General features: G+C 40.7%; 1 protein-coding gene across 3 annotated transcripts in view; it reads left to right on the forward strand.

Annotated features, from left to right (window-relative positions):
- The first annotated feature begins 11,270 nt into the window (after positions 1-11,270).
- The window catches only part of inpp4b (inositol polyphosphate-4-phosphatase type II B), a 149,144-nt gene continuing 136,199 nt past the window's right edge, over positions 11,271-24,215 (forward strand). Inside the window, exons 1-2 of one of the 3 annotated variants that reach the window (XM_034129527.1) lie at positions 11,271-11,509; positions 18,150-18,194. In XM_034129527.1, the coding sequence (XP_033985418.1) occupies positions 11,425-11,509; positions 18,150-18,194 (130 nt within the window). In that variant the 5' untranslated portion in view covers positions 11,271-11,424. The remainder of the gene's footprint in view (positions 11,510-18,149; positions 18,195-24,215) is intronic. The other 2 variants (XM_034129528.1, XM_034129529.1) reach the window with 2 other exon arrangements.

Raw genomic sequence — 24,215 nt, forward strand, 5'->3', positions numbered from 1 at the left:
TTAAATACATCAGCAGTGACCCCACTGGTGATTTTTGAAGAGTTTACGTGTCTGAAAAACGATGATTGTTAACAAGTGGCTGAATAGGACTACAGAAGTTGTCGAGGACGTTGTACGTCATTACGCCGAACACGTAAACACTCCCGCTAAGTTTGTTTTTCCCCGTGTTCTGCTTGAAAGCAAATACCTGTGCTCCTGTAAACTGTTAAAAAAACGATTCAACTTGTACAATTTTGAATCTGTATTTTTGAATATCCAACTTTAAGTTGGCGTGACGTTGAAGTCGTGCGACCCTGCTGTAAAGGAAGAATAAACTACAGACTTAGTCACTGGGTTAAATTCTGAAAATGTATCGGCTCCACCATAGACGTATAATCTGAGTGCATTATTCACTGAGCAGCAGCATCAGAAGCTGCGTTTCCATGTGAACACTCATACTGTAGATGCAGTTTAAAGTGTGTGAAGTCGTACAAACATTAGTGTAAGTGAGTAATCACTAAGGTTCTATTAGCACTCCCTGTTTATTGCTGTTGGGGGGTGACATAAAGAGATGATGATTAACTCAAATGTGTTTGCATTAGCTTGTGGTAAATGGAATGAAAAATGTAATGGCCATTAAAGGAATTCAGAGTAATATTCAAATCATAGGGAGACAACCAAACTCATTTCCTCATAATAAGCCTTTGGGATATTATGTAAAGAAAACTCCCTGATAGCATTTTATCCACTGCAGACTCATAAAGCGCTGCCATTGGAGGAGCATATTTTTTCAATTAGAAAGCTGAGCCATATGGAGGAAGAAAATACTATCTACTACTTTTACCAGCTGACCGGCAGTTTGAGTGCCCGTGCAAGGCAGTGGGACCTTATGAGTTTATACTTTAATTTCAAAGTTTGACATCTAAGTGTGACGGCTGAGTGATTGCCTGAGTGTTAGAGCAATATCACAGATCTACCAGAGTCTCAGCAGCCCAGACCTCTTCTAATCTGCTCATCTGTCCTTCCTGCTGGAAATGATAGAAAGTCACGCATGCTGGGGGGGGGGGGGGGGGGGGGGGGGGGGGGGGGATTTTTTGTATGAAAAGGCTGTAGACCTCTTGTCATTGGCTGAGACTTGAGCGACATGTGGCATCGCGGGATAATTTGGGAGAGGGATCTGCAGGACTGGGAATATTATTTATGACATTTACATACATACTACTATTCTGATCTTCAATCTTGTCGTGGATTTTATTTATAATGTTGGGGATATGTTTATGTTTCAATGAACATATATAAACCGGTTATTAATCTCCCATACATTATTAGTATTATCAAGGAAGTCTTTAATTCCGTTTAATCGCCAAGCCATTTTTTATTGGCATCTTCCTCTCCTTAGAAGTTGAATTACTCACTTAATTAGTTTTCCAAAATGTAACTAATAGACACGATTCATTATTTTTCACAATTACCGTTTGCTTACAGCCCTACTGTAGCAAGTATTTAAAAATTGACTTATTTAATTAAATTATTTTATCTATTTCTGCACCACATTTTTACAGTTATATTTATTTCTCTGATCATGTTCATTTAGATAAATCTTATAAGGCTATCATAGACGCAGCATAATTAGCTTCTGCCTCGGTAAATCAGATGCCAATTACATGCAGATTATGAGCACGAGTTGAATGAGAAGCGCAGCCAAAAACGCATATCTGGCCTGCGTTTGCAAAGGGATTTTAAGGTTAGGCTAATTATGTCATCTCACAGTGTTTGAGTAACAACTTGTACAAGCCTTTTCATCACCCGCGTGTCACCAGCTAACTTGGCTATAGGTGATTGTATTCGTAAATGTTAAAAGCTAGAATTAGCGATTACTTTATAAATGTTTTATATGCACACCAGATATGAATTTAACATTTCAATTTGGGCTTCAGAGCGATACTTCTACGTCTGTTAGTCTGCATATTAGTGCTCTTTTACCCATGCCATCAAGAGGATCCAAAACACAGCAGCCCATCTGCCATCAGTACCATTAGCACTCACAATTCAGGACTGAACTCAATGAATAACCCGTTTTATTCTCATGTCGCCCAGCAGGGGCAAACCTGCTTGCTGCCAGTCTGTAATTACCCATCAGCTTATTTGGATTGCATTTTGTAATGCTTCTGAGAGCTTGCTGCGGCAAGCGGCGTGCCCTACCCCAAGAGATGGCCGGAGAAACAGCAGGAGCACATGGAGCTGTCGGAGAGTGACAGCAGGCGTACACAGCTGACCGAGTTTGGGATCAGGGGCTCCTCCCCTCCGCTGCCCTCAGCACCCGGCTGGCACCGGCTCACAGTTGGCACATCCCAACGTGAATTGGTGCCATGCATTGAAACACATCCTTTACTTTTCAATCTGTAAGAGTATGCAGTGAAAACAGACAGTGTTGACGCTATGCTGTTCTTTTGGTTGGGTGTATTTATAGCATTTGTTTCTGTTCGGAAGACATCCTGCTGGCCTGGTATGAGGCTCCCACAATGCAGCATTATAACTCAGATGGAGAATGACACCAAAGAACTGGAATAAACCAGTTTTTACGTGCAATATCTTTACTACTCCACTCATCTTCCGCCCTCCCTGTCCTGCAGGGGGTCTGACCTTTCCAAATAAAACTCATCCTTTCTTACAAAGCTCTAACCAATGATGCTTTTCCCTTTGACACACAATGACAAGACTAGATTTTGAATCTGTTAGCATTGAAGGAATTTGTCTTCATCAAATTGTTTTGCGGATGGATCAGTCCTTTAATCCTCTTGGCTTTTTAGACCTTTACGGCAATTGATACTGTACAAAGAGGCAGTTTGAAAGAAGCATAACAGTGAGGTTTGTTTATTCAAACTGACAGTAGCTTCTTCAAACTGGTTAAAGCGTGAGCTACTGGTGTGTAGAATAAGAGGAGGCAGAGAGCAGGTGTTAGATTTATGTTTTGTGGCTGACCTAATACTGTGCACATTACAGGGTGACAGTGTTTATGTTGTGTAACTAAAGATTTATACTGTGGGGATTCAAGTGGGAGATTTTATAACATCACTCTTAAGATTTAATCCTCTTGATTCTCAATCTCGACTCCTTTCCCTGGCCAATCATAGTCAAGCTGGTTATTTATGATTTGTGGAAGAAGAATTACATAAAAGTTCTTTACTTTATACTGTAGTGAAGATTGTTTTCATATTGTACGTAAAGTTATAATATTCTTTTGGTTGTTTTTTTAAACAGCCTGAAGAAGGAGAAAAAACAATAGAGCAAGAACATGACATTTTAATTCAAGCTATAAGTGCATGAAGACATCAGGGTTTTGTCTGAAAAGGGTAACAGGGGCTCTGCGCCCTCTTACTTTCGGTGCGCACCCACGTACCAAAATGCCGATTTTCCCAGTAAATGTTTAACCTGATGCCAGAAAACTATATTTCTGTTCTGTCAAAAACTGTATGATTACTGCAAAAATATGAAAATCGTGTCAAATAGACCGTTAGACGGCATAGACAGCTTTGTTTTTACGGCGCTCCGAATACATAGGGATCGATGTCTGGTCGTTCTGCCGGTGGACGGGTGGCAGGCAGCAGGCTTACACTTAAACTGTGATTTCTAAAATAGATTGTTTCTTTCACTGTGCTTTTTTCTGTAGAGGAAGTGAATAAACCATAACTTTGGATGTATTTTGTTGTTTGAGGTACAATAAATTACTCAGCAGCTTTAAGACATGAAGAAACTATTATGTTCGCTTGGTTCTAATGCATTATTTTCGCTGGAAATTGGGCAAGGCAGTCATTTTAGCCAGAAGTGACGTTAGCGCCCTCATCCTATATTTTTCTAGAAAAACCCCATGACTTTATATATCAAGTTAATATCCAGTATTTTCTTAAGGTTGATATCTCAGCCCGTCACTAAAAAGGAAAGTTTGCCTGCGCCACTCAAAGTAAATAAGAGCTTCAACACTTTGCTGCTTGTATCAGTCAGGCAACAGTCCTCACAATTGTTTGTTGGCTTTCTGTGTTCAAAGATTGCAGTTTTTTTTAATAAAAGAAAATTCAAGCAAATAGGCCATACAGAGAAATGGTAACCGTTGAGGGTTGGATCAGTATCGGACTTTCCTAATGGACATAATGTTACTCAAAGAGAAACAATCCTGATGATAAAGAAATATCAAAAGTACTCTTACAGCTCCAGTAAAACACGAATGTTGGCACAGTTGTGTGTCTGACAGCCAAGTAATTCAGAAGCATGGTAGAAACAGCTAATCCATATCTATCCTGTACTTTCAACATTGCTGGTCCTCCCGGGGAGATTGATTGCCCAAAGCCATTTGGTTTCCACTGTGTCAGAGCCACTGCTAGCCTAGCTGGAGTCCTCCTCTTTTTCTTTGTCAGGGAGAAGATTGTAAGCAACGAAAACCTATCAATGTACAACTCTTTCTGCAGCAGTTTCATAAAGGATAATGTTGTCAACAAACCACATCTGGCAATTACCAATTAGCATAGCCTAGGCTGAATAAGTACGCTCGTTTCACTCTGATAGTCTGTACTCCGAAGTGGAGAGTTTGGTTAACACAGCATAAGCTTAAAGTGAACATCAAACGGTTTGTGTTGTTAATAAAAACACTTAGTTTTCTCCCCCACACAAACTTCTCCAAGTGGCATCTATAAAGTACGATTGAAGAGCCAATAGTTGTGTTCACGATTCAATGCGATACACTTTATTTTCCCTGTGGGGATATTTGTTCTAGATTATTTCCTGCAGTTTCACACAACATACAAATCATTTACACTACACTAGTAGGTGATGAATGCAATACCATAAAGACACATGACCTAAATGTACATGTTTGCTTAAACATAACACACAGACAGACCTGCAATGGCGACCTATTGGACAACCCTTATGGCCAACATCAACACCTGTATGACACTGCATGGGAGTGTTGAGAAGCTAAATGGTCGAGGCATGAAGGAGTGCTGGTCGAGTTTCCCGGGCTGATTTTTAGTCCCAGTCCGCCCCTGATTTTGGGTGGAGAATTTGGTTGGGATCATCAGACACAATTTGTTGTGGCTGTCTTATAAGGGTAAGCTCAACACCGGGTTTTTTTTTTCATTAAAAATAGGGTTAGCATGGCTAAGGTGGAAAAGTAGGTTCTTCGATTAGAAACATCTGCTTCAATGTTGAGACAAAAAATAACAGCAATCAAAAACAATCTGCGGCATCTAGAGTAAACTGAAAGAGCTATTGGTAGATGTATTCATCTCCCCTGTTGTTATTTGCCCTAAAGTGATCTTTTCATCGTTCATCTTCAATATAAGAGGGTGAGGGTGCAAAAATGCATTTCTAAGTTCTGCTGAAGTACTGTAATGGGCTCGGAGCACAGTTAGTCAAATCAAGTGGGTTATTTCTCTATGCAAAAGCCCCTCTTTGTGCTCTCTTTGCTGCAGCTCAGCAACGAAGCACCGTCTGAGAAAACACAAAGAGGGAATTTAGTAGCAAAAGACTTCAAACTTTGGCAGATACTTTATTTGGCTAACTGAGATTGCTTAAACCTCGTGCTAGCTTCCGATGCATTTCAGTAAGTTGTTTTTGTTGTAAAGATCAAGAATGGAATTTGACTTCCATCACTAACTCTAGAGTTACACAAGCCCCTTCATGGCAAGTACACCAAGGGTAAATGAACAGCAACATATAACCATTTGAATGTACTTTACATATGGCCATAAGTATTTATTAAGGGCAAACTTAAATAATTGTGTACATATACCTCAATGGAGTATGTCCATGTAAGAATGCAAACATTTAGTATCTACCAATACAATAAGTCCAATAGACTTTTTTGCACACTTAGGCCGTTTCTCAATGTCGAGTATACCTGCTGCAGAGCCAGTATTTCAAGTATACTACGTCATCGAGTGGCGCCGAATGCTGGGCATTTAACATGCATTTAAACAGTCCTTCGGCGCCACTCGATGACGTAGTATACTTGAAATAGTGGCTCTGCAGCAGGTATACTCGACATTGAGAAACGGCCTTAATGATAACATAACATCACACAACATAACAACATTGCATTAAGTTTACACTTTTATGCAAATGATTACAAAAGTGTAACAAACCATAACAATTTAAATTCATTACATAAAGAAAAGTGCGAACATATTCACTTCATTAAGCCAGACCATTGTATGTGCTGGAGCATTAGTTAAACTCTTGCTGTGCTAAAAGTACAAGCGAAACAGTTGGATTTTCAGTTGGCAACGGAAGATGCAAAGAGTTTCTGCTGTCCCTATATCAGTGGGAAGCTTGTTCCACCATTTTGGAACCAGGATAGCAAACATGTGTGTTTTCTGTTTGGTGGGTTTGTTACAAAATGTCTAGATGTAAAAAAAAGTTCCATCCCCAAGCAAATGAGTGAATCCCATTTTAAAAGACGCCGAGTGGTCAACCATTGGGGTGCCAGTAGTGGTGTACTAAAGCAGGATGTTGTAAACTGACATGACAACACCTGATGAAAAATCAATAGCCTCATCTCTCCACATTCTTTGAAGGGAACATGAGTGAAAAGGAAAGGGTGGGGGGGGTGCAAGGGTGTAAGTACATATTTAATGTGAGGAGGATTCATGTGGGTCTTGACAGGCATTGATTGTTGGTCCCATTAACCCAGATGACACTGCTGAGTACAGATAATGTATGGACAGAACCACAGCATCACATATACTGTATATACTGTACATACATGCACTTTGTACGATGTAGGGCAGATACAGAACACTACAAGTACTTTTAAAGAAACACATTTTACAAGTCTTTTATTATGACAATGTTAACAGATTGTTGATGTGTTCATGTAAAGGACTGTTGATCACAGTGATTTATTCTCCTGGCCATAAAGAGTTACTTCCTTTCAACGTTATATCATTTCAATGTCAGTGATGGGATCAATCTCACAAACCCTCATTTGTAGGATCAATACAGAAGCTGAAGTTAGTTTTGTTAATTTGTGAAACATTTAATTTACTGCATCATGGATATTGTTTTTGACAGAAATGTTACCGAAAGCGAGACTTTACAGGTCTCCTACCATTCTATTCTTAGGCATATATTATAGGTCTCAGATATATAAAAAACATGTCTATGAAGTGTTTTGCTCAAAATACCAAACAGATCACCCATTCTACTAGCCATGCCTCATATCCCTCTATTTCAGCCCTGTTACTAAAGTGCTGATTCTGAGTATAAAACTTAAACAAAACAAAAAGAGGAGGCGGAGCTTATGCCTGCTCATGCGGGATAATTCTACCAGCAGATACAGCTAAATGCTGTGATGAAATGCCATATCATGTTCAAAACCACATCAAGGATTATTTCTGAAACAGTATGGAGCTCAAATGCTTTTTTGTCTTGCGGGTTTACCACAAGGTGAGTTATTTTTTTTATTTCCTGCTTTATTACACATACTCTCTCCAGTACAGGTTAGCTCTGAGTGTTAGCGATGCTTGCTAATGTGAACAAAGACCATATTACGTCCAAAACACGGTGCGCATGTTTCTGATACCGACGTTTCTGATAGGGCTGTGGGTGTAAAGCCAGCCCACATTTATGGATATTACGTCATATCGGACGCAAATCTGGATCAGCTCCGTTGTACCCCCGTTTTTAGAGATGTGGGTACGGAGGAAAAGAGAGAGGGTTTTATTTTTATGTATAAAAGACATAAAAAAGTGAATTTTGCACGATAGGTCCCCTTTAATAATTATAAAAGTCACTTTGGAAGATAACCCCTTGACTCATCTTACCCAGAAAATATCTTTTTCACACAAATTATGACTGTGGACTTCCCCTTCCATTTACATTAAAATACTTTCTTTGTGGCCAGTGTGCTCAGCAGGAACTTTTTTAAGATGAAAAAATGTGAACCTATTATATTTTTTCTTTATTTCATACATTTTACATTTTGACCTGTTCGCAGTCAGTTGTTCAGTCTGACGGTTCATTTCATTACTGTAGCTGTAATTGTTACTGTAGGATTCTATATATCTCCACTTTGATTCAACACTTTGCGTTTCAATGGGCGCCTGTGGCTCAGAGGGGGGGTATTATCATGTCTATTGGTATGTGAATATGTCTGTTTATGGTTGAATGAGGCAAAACTGTGAAGTGCTTTGTCTCCGAAAGCCCTTTTATGCATGCAGTATTTCCAATCAGAAATCTAATATATGTGTGAGAATTGATGTCTGCGAAAGAGGGATTGTTTCATTATTTAGCAAGTGTTTCCCAGTAGAAACAACTCAAAGCACTTCAGAGTTTTGTATTAGACGTTTGTTAACGCTGCTACTTTTCATTCATTGATTTGTATCCACATTAAAGTGAAAATCTTTACGAAACATTGTAATACATTTGATCTCAGTCTACACTTTTTGTCCAGCACATTTTCATTGTTTTCGCTTGTTCTGTCACCCGAGGTGTGAAGGGTCTTCTTCATTTGCCGTTTGAGAAATGTCTGGAACAAACAAGTTACAATCAAAGAAAGGGCACCCAGCAGGGGTAGCTGTCTAGACCAGGAGGTGAATACTTGTCCTTTTGGTTCTTTTGGTTGCCACATTCAGCATGCAGAAGCAAGATGAATGTATAATATATCTATAAAACAACAAATCCATGTGATATTAAACATGTAAATCAATACTGATTGATTCATGAGCAGGGTTTTAAGACACTGGTTCAGGTGAGCCCACAGAGTGCCCCGAGCAATTTTTTGGCCACAGTGTGCATTATTTCCCCCGTGGGATGTCTTGCGGCTGCAGTTTTTCTACTCTACAGCTGTGTTACCCTGGCGGAGGCAGACTCAACAGTCAATCAAGCTATTGGCTCTCTTCAGTTAATGCTGTGAAGGAGTGTATCTCAAATTATAATGGGCCTCAAGTGCTATTGGAATGGGTAAATGTGAGGATCTATTCAGCAGGCTTTGGGGCCGAATACCTACAAAGGGCATGTTTGTTTTCTTCCCAGTGTTCTTGTACTATTTTCCATCTGTAGTGCATTCTCTATTGATTTTCTCCAGCCCCCTCTATCAGTCAGGCTTTAATAAGACAACACATGTCGCCTTTAAAAGAAACGTATTAGAATGTTAATGGATCACTCCACCGACCTGTTTGCTTCTGTCTGCAGTGGTCGTGTGTGTGTGTGTGTGTGTTGGTTCGAACACACACACGATTGTGTTTTTGTGTACGGGCGTGTCACCACATTTTCATTAAAACCGAAGAGTACAACATTCATCTTGATGGTTTTACAGAGTAAAGGGGGTGGAAAACAAGAAGAATGTAGCACTAGAGGGATGCAGGGATAAGGATGGAGAGAGTAGTAGAAAGTGAAGAAGAAACCTCCTCGTGCAAAGTGGATTCATCTTCTGTCTTATTGCTCCTGCAGGGACCAATTTATCTTCATTTAGGTTTTTGGCAACAAACCCAATCCAGACCTGCTGCCTGAAGAAAGCAAGAGCTCACCGTGGCCCTGTGGCCCCTGGGGCTCTTACCTAGGGCTTGACCCGTCCTGCTTTTAAAGGCTGATTATATTGTTTGAGGTTTCTGACAGTAAGCACATTTCTTGTTGCACCCAGAACTGTACTAGTAAACAGGTGAACAAAGCCTGATTTGGTAGTTATGTTGAATTCATTCTGGTATATGACACACAATCTCCTACAACCCGCAGAGATAATACTAGCTGGTAGGCCCAGTACAAGTTGACAAAAAGGGCCCCTCAATGAATAATTACACAACAATGTAATATATAGTTTCAATACTTATTTGTTTGTAGTTGATTCAATCAATTCAACAATAGATATTAGATTTCGAGATGTTTAAAACCCAATGCTTCACTTTAATTGGTCTTTAACAGGTCATTGTCTATTATTATTCTGTACATGGAGAACGGCTGCTTCGCAGAAGGTAGACAGAGTTACATAAAAGACATTTTATCATCAATAAGTTACAAAATGGTGATGATTTAATTGTGTTTTTTTTATACTCAAGCCTATGTTTTGTAATTTTCAATTTCTTGTATTCTTGCAAAATGATGTAAGATTTTGTGCTAGGATTTTTCTTTGTAGCTCAAGTAAACAGAAAACCCCTATTTTCAAAGACAAAAAGCTGCTAGTTTCCTCCTTTGTTTTCATGTCTGCTGTCAGATGTTCCAGTGTGTACACTGAGGGGCGATTCTACATGTTCCATAATGCATTTTGTGGATCTTTACCTCCTTTAGGAGTTTGCGGCTGCTGCCCTTTGTGTCTTTATCGAGCTTTAGCTCAAACCACAACACCCTCCATTCAGCAGGGTATAAATTAACATTGATTTTAGATACAGTCTTACTGTAGCATCATGGCCTTGGTAGCCAAATAACTAACAATAACCTTCACAGTATGAGAGGAGGGGGAAGCGGGGAGGGCAAAGAGATGAAGACACACAGAGAGAGGATTGTTCTGCACTTCATTACATATAATTGCTGATTAAAGCAAAAATCTCTAGTCGCTTCACTTGTTAGTATTTTCAGATGTCCAGCCCAGCTGTGCACAATGCAGAAGCATTTGTCTCAATAACACATCATCTATTGTGGTCTACTCTGTTGAACCTGTTGATTTAACCCTGTGGTCAAGTTGCCATTCTGAGTAATAGTCAGCAATTACATTACGCGGCACTGTTACTGTGCAGTGAATTCTCTCTCTTCTTCCCCCTCTTTCCCCCTCCTCTCTACCATATGTAACTTTGAGAATCACATGCTGCATGCTGCCGGCTCAGCGCGTGGAGCTCAGCAGTCTGATGCTTGTTAATTGTTTTGATGCTGGAAAGGGAAAGGAAGGGGTGGTGGAGTGGTGAGAGGAGGCTGGAGAGAAGGAGGGAGACGGATGTCAGAAATCAGAGGGACCCCTGCTGCCATGTCTGGATGCAGCACTGGCTGCGCAGTGAGAGGATAAGGGGGGAGAGACAGCGGCAGAGTTGCACTGTGCAGTCTGGTCGAGGTGCCCTACTGACAGCCCCAAGATTGATCTATAGAGCTCTGTATCGCACATAACATCAATTCTGTCCTGCTTTCTCTTTCATTCTCACTCCCTCATCACTCCTCCTTCCCCTCTCTCCCCTGCTCTATCTATCTCTTTCTCTCTTTCTCTCTCCCTCTCTCTCCCTCCCTCCCTCCCGCTGCTGCTGCTCCAGGTCCCTCGCCGGTCCCTCTCTTCCGTATTAGTTTCCAAAAGGCATCTGTAATGCTGCCGGGGAGCGCGCTGTGAGGCAGCAGGAAAGCGAGGCGAGCGGATTGCTATCTTTGTGACAGCTTCTCTGCGTGGCAGGCTGCGTGTGAGCCGGGGAACTGGACTGGACTGTGGTGTTTCGTGGTGGAGGTAGGAGGGGAGGTGGAGGAGGGAGAGCTGGACAGATGGAGGACGGCACCCAACAACTGGGACACTGCATGGTGGACATGAGGGAGCTGAGTGCCAACCCTGAAGGACTGACCGCTGCCGGTGAGCTCACTGTCTGTCTCCTAATCTTTCTCCTCTAGCTCTTTCCTCAGTGCAGTTAAACTCTGAAACACCTTGTCTGCTGTTACAATTGATTCTCTCTCCCAGTACAGTTTCCTACGTTTTTCAAAATGCGTGTCCCAATGATGTTTTGTTTTTGGCATTTTTTCTTTCTTTTTGCAGTGGTTGTCCCTAAAAACATTGTGTGTGTGTGTGTGTGTGTGTGTGTGTGTGTGTGTGTGTGTGTGTGTGTGCGTGCGCGTGTGCATGCGTGTGAATGCACATGCGTGTGAATTGGTGTGCGTGTGTTTGAGAGAGAGGGTGGAGGTACCTGTATAGAAGGGTTTTATATGCACGATAATCCTTAATGACTCAATTGACTGGAGTGTCATTTTTTTTGGATGCATCAGGGTCATATTTTTGCAATTGAATATGGTAATAACATTATTTATGCCATTAACAAAGTGTTTCCAGGTGATTCCTTTGAATGATTAAAAAACAAATGAGCACATACAAAGATGACAGGGAGCAATGTCATGTTGATAACTTAATTGTCAAGGGTCTCCACAAATCATATCCGGCAAATTGATTTTAAAGCCAGGTGGCATCCTTTCCACAGGTTTCCAATTTAATGTTAGCTTCTTGCCGTGTGGTGGAATTAAAATCACAATTTGTTTGCCTCAGAATGTAATTAATTATGATGGAGAGGACTGCCTTACTTAATTTTGGACAACACTGAGTTTGATTTAGTGGCTCTGCACAGTTTGAAGTTTGGAAAACACTGTCGACAAGTCTGTTTGTCCGTATGTGTGTGTGTGTGTGTGTCTTCGTCTTCATGTGCGTGTGTCTGTGTTTGAATTTGTGTGTGTGTGTGTGTGTGTGTGTGTGTGTGTGTGTGTGTGTGTGTGTGTGTGTGTGTGTGTGTGTGTGTGTGTGTGTGTGTGTGTGTGTGTGTGTGTGTGTGTGTGTGTGTGTGTGTGTGTGTGTGTGTGTGTGTGTGTGTGTGTGTGTGTGTGTGTGTGTGTGTGTGTGTGTGTGTGTGTGTGTGTGTGCTTTGCTTTTCACTGCAGTCATATTCCATACAGCCTGAGAGTGTTGTCACTAACGAGCACTGGCAGAGGCAAACTAGATGTCTGAGTGCCCATCAAAACAGGAGAATGCTGAAGAGATTAACCATATCAGTGATGCCACAAAGCCGGCTCTCCAGGTTTAATACCTTTTTGCTCACCAACAGGACAGACACCGCATGCGGCTCTGCTAAGCATTTGCATTGGCATGCAAGCTCGACACCATCATCTTCCCCATGGGGATAAGTAAATGGAGGCGTACAAAGAGGAATGAAAGCGTAATTCACAATGCCTTGTCTCGTTCGCCTCCAACCAAAAAGATACACGCTGAACCAGCTTACATGCACCATTACTCTCACACACACACACACACACACACACACACACACACACACACACACACACACACACACACACACACACACACACACACACACACACACACACACACACACACACACACACACACACTCCCAAGGATAACATGTAAACACCAGTATATCCTTACAAGAATACACATATGAAAAGACGTTATCATGCATGCACACAGCCACACACGTGCTTCAGCAGTAGTGACCTGATTGCAAACCCTTGATATGCGCTACTATAAAAAAAAAAACACTGTCACAGTTTGGAGTTGACATCTGACAGGTGTGGGAGTAAAACAACAAACGACACCTCACTGTACCTCTGTTTTGTTTCCCTGAAGCATCCTGTGAGACAAAAGGGAAGAGCGAAGAACATAATTACCATGTTTGGCACGCAAAGACAAGTTGACAACCCTGCATTATCAGTCGCAAGGTGAAATAGTTTATCTCCTCCTCCTTGACAGCACAAAGAGGTGGGTGCTGCTCAGTGCTTATTAAGGTGGGACTGAATTGGCATTTAACAAACTCCCCCACCATAAGGGGTGAAATTATGTTATTTTACCAATTAAGCGTTCATAGCAGATTTTTCCTATGTGTTTTCGATGAAAGCTTGATCTATTGGGTTCTCATTGCACGATGCCTGACATCACAAACTGTTGTGGAGCAAAAGTGTCCATCTCCATCTCCGTGCCCATGTTAACCCTCCGCTCTCCATCTCCCATTGGCGCAACAGTCAAGACCTCCTCAGCTTTCACAACACTTCATTAAACGCTGGCAACAAAACCATCTGTCGCCTCTCAATCTCCCAGGGCAGTAATGTGACGATAACTCACTCTATCATTCAGCACCACTTGTCCTAATGGGACGCCTGTTTGTGCAAACATCAACTGTGTTAGCGGTATGTTAGCCTCGCTGATGACGGAATCATCAGAGGGGGGTGTTAAGGTGTTGTTAAGGCAATTTGTGGGCATGTGATGTAGCGTTAGTGCATATAAGTGAATTATTAATGTCATCTCAACATCCAAAGTAAATGATATTCAAAATATAAACAGGACTAAGGCACAGGCTCCTTTATGTAATATCTATTCATGAAGAGGATAAGCAGAAGTGATTAAGAATGTGTGCTATACCCACTGCGAGGGGCTTTGTCAGAGCTCTTTTTGGAAATTGCCTGATTCTTTTTTAGTCGAGCTCGAAGCGCCTGATGTAGACCGGAGCAGCAGCAGGCAGCATTTTGGAGCTTTTCCACAATTATTTTTTGTGGAGTCAGGAATAAGGGAGCAATCCCATGTGAAATCTGTGTGCGCACTCCCCCACATTTCCTACTTCCATCCCTCCTCTCAGAGTGTCTGCTCGGAGCTAGTGAGTTGATATCACACTCTGCAGCGGGTGAGGACGCAGGGCAATGAGAAGGGAAGAGGGTTAAATGATCATCTGCAAGACGGACAATTTAAGTCCCTGTACATTAATTAGCTTTGTCATTCCAGAGAAATCCCCTATTACGCTCACAGCCTAATAAATTACCCTATCCTCTGCCTTTCTCCCCACTGATACCACCTGCAGACAGTGGGGGTGATGGATTGGAGGTACAGTGGGGGCTGTGCTATTATTTCTAGAGCCAGATGAAACTGCGGTATAGCGGGCAGGCACAGCTCATTTGCTTTGGGCCCCTCTGGGAGTTACATCTGCATGTGCCGCCTGCCTGCCTGTCGCCATGCTGAGCGTATTACCATATTCATAATGCCAAGGGATATCGATTTTAAATACCACACCTGTTCCACTTTTCTCCACGTACTTATCCACACATGGGAGCTGGATCACCCGTGGGTTTCACGTCCTAAAGGAGATGTGTTTGAGATCGACTGTACAGATGGTTGACCTTTCCCCGTGTGATGGGCAATTATTGTAATTAGACTTTGTGTATATGTTTTGGTCAGCCTCATTCTCACCAAGAGGTTAATGACATGCGGTGTGCTCTGTGCTCAAAGACAAGAACGGTGTCATGGCGTACATAACAGGTGTTCTGTCCTCGGGGTCACCTACGCATAATTTCTCCAGGATTTTAATAACTGTGGATGTTGTCGAGCAGCTTCCAGAGCTTTACTATTAAATGTCATGTATTCATTCTTTTAGATTCAACAGAACCTGTGTTTCCTGTCTTACAATCAAAGCATCTTGCTGTGTTCCTTCAATATTCTATAAATACTTGACAAGCTGTGCTCTGGAATTCAGACATCTTTTAACTCCAGTCCTCCTTCTGCGTCACTATCAAGCATATCTCGTTGCTTTGCCATGTGTGTGTACGTCTCATGATCAGTATCCCCAACCCATATCAGACCCAGACTCAGCTTTACTTCTTATCTGTATTCAATTAGTTCTGCAATGACAGATATTTTTCCAATGCTTATCCCTAGATAAGTTGGTGTGTAGCACAGATGGAGTCCTCCAGAGTAACTGGGCTATTCAAGTGACAGTCCCTTATGATGGCACCAGAGACCCAGCAGCTGGCACCGTCTCAGCCCACCTAGCTAAAGGGATCCGCGTTGCCACAACACAACATGTCATCCAGGCTTATTAAAGTTTAATCAGCACTCGCATAGGAAGCCTTAGTGGTGACAACAAGAAGAGACACGACCCCTGAGGAACAAGATAATGATGAGAGTAATGTGAAAAGCACATAACGACACAGAAAGTGTATTTACATACTTAATTGGCCTATTTGTGTGCATGTGCGTTGCCCATGCACTTGAACTATGTGTGTGCTTGATTAATTAGACAGTTACAGTTCTAGTATGCATAACAGAAATTGCTCTAAGTTTGCATAAGCCTGTTTATTCAAATGTAGCCTACCCTGACAGCAGCTGTCAAGCTTAATTCACTGACACCTGAGAAAACAGTGTCATATTGCGATTTATTTTTACAATTCGTCAACATATTTGCTTCATTTAGATATTACTGCAAGTTGCCATGCATTTCTCAGCCTCAGTAGGCAAGTTACTGCCAATAGGACACAGACTATTAGTAATAATTCCCATAATTGAGTAGACTTGTTATTAGTAAGAAATGCTTTTATCAGTGTTTTGCATGCATTAAACAGTCAGAGGAGTAAATGTAATTAAAGGTGAATACTGTATTGGAATTCATACAATTGTGGTTATATTTTGAAACTCTGTGAAACTATCATCAACACTTCTGAACAGTTTCATTTTCCCACACCTTGTCCTATATTATCATTTAACACATTTTTAAAGCTAACAGGAATACTGGTTATATTGAAATACATTTTTGGGAGTAAGAGTGCTGGAAACCACAACATAAAGGTGAAACAGTCTATTGCAAATCTGTATAAAATGAAGGTTTCTTAATTATTATGTTATCACTTATACAAAATGCATTGCTTACTGTGTGATACTAGGCATAACACAAATAATATGAATAATCGACACTTCAAAAGAGAGCGATACACATTAAAGAAAATCTAAACCTTATCATAAACAAACGTAATTGAATGTAAGGCTGGTTTTAGTGTATCTATTTGAATGTAACATATAATATCCACCCTAAACATAATTCATAACAATACCGTGATCTTTAGCAGATCCACATTAATGCATCTACGCATATGAAAGTCATTTTTTCCTTTGAGTGCCAAAATCTTGTTTTTTTGTCAATGGAAGATCCCACGAGAACAACTATTAAGTTCGGCTAATTACACAGATGCTTTGCCTGTTTCATTTGCCCCACCCCAGGTTTCCTCAACATTAGCTCTGATACTGTTTACTTGGCAGATGTTCTCTTCACAGAGGGTCAGTGGTTGCTGCTTTTATCTTAAGGCTAAGGCACGTTTTATGTTTGTCCAGCATGACATCTAATGAAAGGTGTCTTACCTTTTCATATTGCCTCATTTGTTGCGTGATTGTTGTTTAGTCAATTCAACATGGATTTGTTACCCCTGCAAAGACCTTGAAGTGTGATGAAAGGCTTTTACAAATAAGCCGACCCGACTTGACATGCAAGCTGCCAAGAAAGTGCAGTGAATGCAACAATTATGAAACACAAGTAAATCATTTTTAGTGAAGGATCCTCATTATATAAAATGACTATTAACTAAAGTCGTGTGGCCCCCATACATCAGTAAGCATCGAGCATCCATGGCCCATTAGTGGGGTTGATGAGCCTTAGAGAGGCCAATTGTGTCAAAGCACCACAGGAAGAGCAGAGCGGCATTTCCCCTCTCCGCGTTGCACCATTATGCAGGTGTTTCATCTGTTCGGTGTGTGTGAGTTGGACTGTGGGAGTGATGAATGAGAGACAGTGTTAGTGACAGATGATACAAGCAGTCAGTCCTCCACTCTTCATGATGGCATAAGCCCTGGAGGACAATGGATACCTCGATCTTCTTGTTCTGACACTCTCAAAGAATGCAGTGTGTTTGCATAATCTAACATGAAGAGTAACATCAATCACTGTGGCGTTTTCTGTCATGCTCCTAGCGTGTTGGAAGACTATCTGTTAAGATTTATTTTGGTGCAGATTACAATGATTTCTCCACTGTAGTGCCACATTTGTTATAAAGCATCAGATTCCAACCCCTAAATCGAATTCAGGGTATTGGCTATGTAGTTCGCTTTTACAGTACATAGAGGTACACTTCTTATGTGTCGAAACATTTAGTAGATAAAAAAAGGTTGATTTAAAGGACAGAAACCATGCATAGCATTTAACTATAGTTAACTGCTGGGAAAATGTGAGGATGTGCTGCTTTTTTTCGTTTAATGTCTTTGTATATAAGATGTCTATGGGTTTCGGACTTGTCATATCTTAAAAAGAAAAAGTTATTTGATTGAAATCGTGATGGGTATTGTTCACTCTTTTCTGACATGCTATAGACTTAGGAGTAATCAACAGGTTAAACTATGAGTAAAATAATCATTATTTGTATCTGAACTGCAATAGTTCAGATTAACTTTCATGTGGAGGCGTGTGGCGCAGTGGATAGAGCCTTGGTGTTGGGATCAGGGGGTCACAGGTTCAAACTCACAGTATTGAGTATGTAAGTTGCTTTGGATAAAAGCGTCTAACAAGTAACATGTAATGTAATTTAATGTAATGTGTGTTTCTTCCATTGATCTACTGTTTTCGCTCCTCTCAACTTCTCTACAATGATCTCAACACCGCTCTTTTTTTCTTTTTTTCTCTGTCTCTCAGGTGTTATGCTAACGCCCCAGCTGTCTCAGATGGAGCTCAGCCTTGGTAAGTTGTGTATATTTTTTGTGATTCAAGGGTCATTTAAAAGATATCACCCACTATCTTGAAATCCTTCTAAGCACATTAGATAAAAAACACATGGACTTGCTTTCATGGTCGCACACTTCAAGTAATGTCAAAAATGTATTTTCTCATCCAGAAACACTTATCAGGCCCTTTGGGCAAAATAAATCCAACTGTAAGTGTTGTGAACACACACCAACAAGCAGTCTCATGCTGACAGTTACAGTAATGCAGAAGTCAGTCAGAATTAGTGGCATATCTACCAACATCCTTAATGTTTTCTCAATGCTGACACACACACACACACACACACACACACACACACACACACACACACACACACACACACACACACACACACACACACACACACACACACACACACACACACACACACACACACACACACACACACACACACACACACACACACACACCCCGAGTTTGGTTAGGAGGGACAGCACAGCAAAAGCACAAAGATAACATTAGACAGAATGGCAAGAGGCTGCTTTTGAACTTTTCGTGAAGATGGCCTTATTCATTTTGAATACAACTGAGATGTTGGGAATCTATTTATAGACAATTCATTGTGGCTCAGGTTAAGATTCCTCAAGTGAGAATCCAAACATAAATAGTCTTGCAATGGTCTTTGACAGAAGAGATTGACTGCTTCAAAGACTGGCGCATGGCTCCCTCTTTTCTGTCTTTTGAGGCGACTGCAACAAAGGCTCCCCACTGTTGTGTTCGCAACAAAGCATGACTCAGTACAGATATTCCAGGAATGTAGCTCCTCTATTTCTATTTCATGTCCACCATATTATAAAAGATTATTATTCCACAAATGTATTCTCTCTAGTGATTACCTTGATGCCAAGGAAGTGCTCAGTGTATGTCTTATGACCATTTAAATAGTTAATGTGTTGTCTTGTGTTGACCTGCAACCGCATCTTTACACCTCCATGTTCACATTTCCATTACCTAGAGCAGGGGGTGTCAAACTCAATTTCATCGCGGGCCACATCAGCATTATGGTTGCACTCAAAGGGCCGGTTGTAACTTTAAGACTATATATATAAATAATGTTTTATATAACATTATTGCCTCTGCATTGGATTATTATCGGATAGGGTAATAACTTCATAATTAACTACGTCTGAGAGCAGAAGTCTAGGGCAAATAATTGCAAATAATTGCAAGTCTCTTCAGTGTGCATGTCACAAGATGCATTGTGGTACATGTAGTTTATGGACATTGTGCTTCTGTAAAGTGGCATGAAACCGTATAATAAACGTATTATATGTTTTGAAGCTCTTGTGGGCCAAATCAAATGAAGTCGGGGGCCGGATTTGGCCCACAGACCTAGAGAGTACCAAAATACAGTGAGTCCTAAACACAAGTAGTCAGAGTTCATTTATAACGCTTGCTTTGGGTTCTACATTTTGATTTATTTTTCTCAAATGATGCTGTATGTTTCACTTTCTGAAAGCGTTAGAATCGCACATGAAAAATATTGAAAGTTGCCAGCTGCCCTCGGCCATGTCTTTGGCGGTGGTCCAAGCTTCGGTACCACAGTGGATAAAGTTAGTAATACATTTATACTGATCAAATGTCAATACATTACATAAGTCTTATTCTCATTCATACTTAATTTATTTCTTCTTCTGTCAGTATGAACACAAAAAACTAACCGGTATTACATTTCATTCTAAAGTTTACAGTCTAAAAAGGTATTTAAAAGTCTGACAATCAACTTGTTGAAACCTGCAACAACCTGTAATAACAATAACCATCCAAACATTCATCCTACCTCCCGATGGAAACAGTACAACAGAAGCAAGCCAACAAAATTATGAAACACGATTTCATACACAAGTAAAAGCTTTGTGTGGTTTAATTGAAATGATGAATGACAGAGAAAATTCACAAGGGAAGCATCTGACAGCCCACACACAAACTATTCAGTAGCTAATATTAAATTCAAATTATTCAAAGGAAACAGGAAAAACAGATAATTTGTCGTTGCTTTTGGCATAAGCAGTCAGAGGAAACATAACGTTCTCAGTAAGATTCCTTGAAGAACTAGAGCACAATAACCAAAGTAAGCTTTACTTTCAATGAACCTTCAATATATAGACCTAACATGTGAAGAAACATATGAACCTCAAAATGAGCACAATATGTCCTCTTTAAGCATGTTAAACACACATAGCGGTGGGAAGCTGTCCACTGTTTCATGTTTAAGCGAGGGATGTTAAAAATAAACTATTGCGTGTACTTGAGGTCAATGCAGAGATTTGAGGCCCTGTTAAAACTCTGTACTGTAGCAACAGGGAGCTGAGTATTGTTAGGATGGCGTGGAAGGGTAGGACCCAAATGCAGACTATCAAAAAGGTAACAGGTCTCGTAACAAAAAGCGAGCTTTATTTTAAAAGCTGATCAAAAACAAGGCATGAAACAAATGGGTTGTACAAAAAACTGACCGTGACCCACATGGAGGGAGACAGGAGAGACAACCGTGACTGACATGGAGGAAGACAGGAAAAACCAACAATGAACCGACAGGGGAACAAAGGAAGAGACAAGACTAAATACAGAGAGGGGTAATCACAAGACAAGACACAGCTGGGGTAAGGGAGGCAGAAACACAAGGGCAACAGGTGAACACAATCAGACAATCAGACACACCAGGGAAACTAACGACAGGAAGGCAAACACAGGAAGAAGGAACAGAGAAGACACAAGGAGGAAAACATTTCAAAACAAAAGTGGAAAAAAGAAAACATAAATACAAAACCCTAACAAGTATAAGAAGTCATTATTCTTTGTTAATAAGTATGCACACTTATATGGAAGTTCAATAGCAAATGATTGCACAAACAAACCCACACACATTTGCACTTATTCTGTCACCACAACATTATGTGGTCTTTCCTTTGCTCAATGCAATACTTAAAGCATGTGAATGTGAAGTCATTATTTAAAGCTTAACAACATGACCAGTTTATTAAATAGCTGACTTTATAAAACCGCTCAGCTTACACAACACTAATAACACAGTCTGAGAAAGACATTTACTCCCTACTTCTGCTCAGATAAAGTATGAGACAGTGGTCAACAGCTTGTCAGAATGATCACTTGCTGGGTTTTAAAACTGCAGCTCAGGTCTTCTTTATTCGAACCAAAAATAATGAGGAGATTTGTGTGTTAGTGTTTGCCTCTGTTTTGACACTGTGTCATAAAAATGTAATATGAAGACTTCTCTACCCAAAAAGTTAGATATAAACAAACAAGCTCACCGAAGAAATGGTAATGTGTTTCTGTCAATACCAACCAATTTAAATGGGTGACTCCGGTGCCTTAGGGCAGACAGTCAGTAGGAGAATTATTCTCGTTATATTCCAACCCTTGGATGAGATATTGATAAAACTAATGGTTAATTATTTATCTTGTTATGACTCCCAAGCACTGCTGCACATCAAAAACGTTCTCTTAGATTGCTTTCAGGGGAACTCAGGTCTCGTTTTGGAAAGGAAAGTCCCTCCATGGCTCCTTTCAATTTCGACACTGAAGGAAATGCAGCAGTTCTGGAAGTAAAATATTCTGAAACTAAAAATACTCTATTAGTGCCTCATACAGGCGACAGTGTATAAGCACTCTTTATTAACATTAGCAAAGAAAATAACTGAACAGTAGAATATTTAATGTAAAATCTTTCATACACCGGTCTCTCCTTTGAATGTTTTCTGTTCTTTTTATCAGAGTCAATGTAATGATGTACGTGACACGTTGAATATCATATATTCTGTGAGGTGATTAACCACAGTAAAAGCCAAAGCTAACGTTGTGCTTCTACAAAGACTCTTTTGTTCTTTTTCCAGTAATGGCCTAAGTTCTTTACAGTCGATTTTTTCCAAAGTGAATTTATATTACCTTTCAACAGTGTTTGATATGAGAAGTTACAACCCAGAAGGTTTCAAATGAAATTGTCAATGTTCAAGCAAAAAATACGCTTATACCTCTGCTATAAAATGTAGGCGTATGGCGACTTTTCCTAAGTGCCATCATCTTTTTTCAACTGTTGCCAAAGAGGATCAAGAGGTGTCCGCTTTCAGCTGCAAACAATCTGTGAAGCATTGAGAAAAGCACTGTTGACTTCCCTGTAGCAAATAGAGAAGAACCTTATTATGATCTTGTCTGTCTACCCTGAGCTTTTACTGTACGTGTCTGACAGACGCTATCAAAACAAAGTCTCAAGAAGCTTGTTTGTGGGAGCAGATTGTGCGGACAGACACCGTATAATGCTGCCGTAGGTGCTTTTATCTGTGTACACACTATCTCTGACAGATTGTCCTCCTTGTTCTACGTCTGTCAGATCAAACGGTGACAAACTTTTTAATGCAAAACATCAGAGCAAGTACCCTCTGGTTGTTGACAAAAGCAGTGCAGACGAATAAGATAGTTTTGATAATATTAATAAAAAGCAAACATTGGTGCCAGTCAATCCTACAGCGATACAGCAGTGCTTAGAGTGTCGATGGGTTTTCAAGATATTGCTGTCAGAAATATTGACAAATTCACTCGGGAGTTATTTCTTTCCATGGGATAAAGCTCTCTCCAGCGCTGGATACACGCATTAATAGAAATTAGCTTTGAATGTCAGCTTGACTAATGCACTTTGAATTATAAACAATTTATTTGAAATTTGAGGCCATGTTTTGAGCAGCCGTGTGCAGCAGGTGAAGGACATATTTATCACACGCGACAGCCCCTCTTTTCCCTCAGTTCCCCCCAGACCCACTGGCAAACAGGTGTGCAACTGGTGGCACATGCAAATAATGTTGTCAAATTAATTGAGGCGTTGAAATAATTATCCTGATGAATAAGCGTCTTCTGGAGATGAGCGTATATCGGTGTCTCCGGTGGCAACTCCCAGGGCTCACGATTAAATGCAATTCAGATTCATTGTGGGGTCTCGGAGGCCCACTGCATTAAAACTCATTTCCAGCAGATTCATCTTGAAAGAGCTCAGCGTAGTCCAATCACACAAAATAAATACCGCAGAGTAATTGAAGCCTCCAAGGATGGGCACACATTATTACTCCAATTGCTCAATTGTTATGGTAATTTAGGAGTCGGTCTCAGTAAACTCTGGTAGTTAAGTCGCTTGACTAAAACTGCAAGTCATTGTTCAGTTCATTCTCACCTATAAGCTTAGGCAAATAATTCACAAATAAGTGACCGAAATGTTCTTTAAGGCACTCTTCCTTTATCTCCATTATTTGAATCCCTCTCACTTTAATAGGCCGTACTCCTCTTTCCTCCCTCCATGTCACTCGTCTCCTCCCTCCCTCTCTCCCTCCCTCATTATCTCCCCTCTCACTCAGGCTTCCTTCCTCAGACTCAAAATGCCTCTCTAAGGGAAAACTCTTATCCTTTCTCTCTGTCGCCCTCTTTATTTCCCTTTCCTGCCACCCCCACCCACCATCATAATAGTTTTGACCTTAAAGGGTCAGTCCAAGTGTCATATCCCTGTAAGAGAGCCAGTGTGGTGATGCATGGTTGGGTCCCATTTCAGTCAACTGTGCGGCTGAGGATGAGGAAGATCCCCCAGGCCAGTCAAATATACGTCCACGTCTGCAGTATCCCATTAAACTCTTAGGTTATGTGTTTCAAAAAAGGAAAAACAATGACAGAATCATGTCAAGAAAAAGAGAACTAGTGTGATTTCGAGACAGAGAGAGCAACACATCGGACGATATGAGGTTATGATATGATGAAACATGCTGAAAGAGGAAAGATTGCGCTCTTTGGAAACCCTTTTCGGCCTGTAGCGATTATGTTTCTGTGTGTAATTGAATACAAAACATGTTTAAATTGTTTGTGCAGATGTATTCAGATGTTTATCTATGCAGGTCTGTAAACAGTTAAACCCCTATTGCTCCTACAGTGACACAGCAGACCCCAGATCACAGGCACACAGATGCGTTTTGAATGAATATCAGT

This window comes from Trematomus bernacchii, unplaced genomic scaffold (assembly GCF_902827165.1).
Source record: "Trematomus bernacchii unplaced genomic scaffold, fTreBer1.1, whole genome shotgun sequence".
In the NCBI taxonomy this organism is placed as follows: Eukaryota; Metazoa; Chordata; class Actinopteri; order Perciformes; family Nototheniidae; genus Trematomus; species Trematomus bernacchii.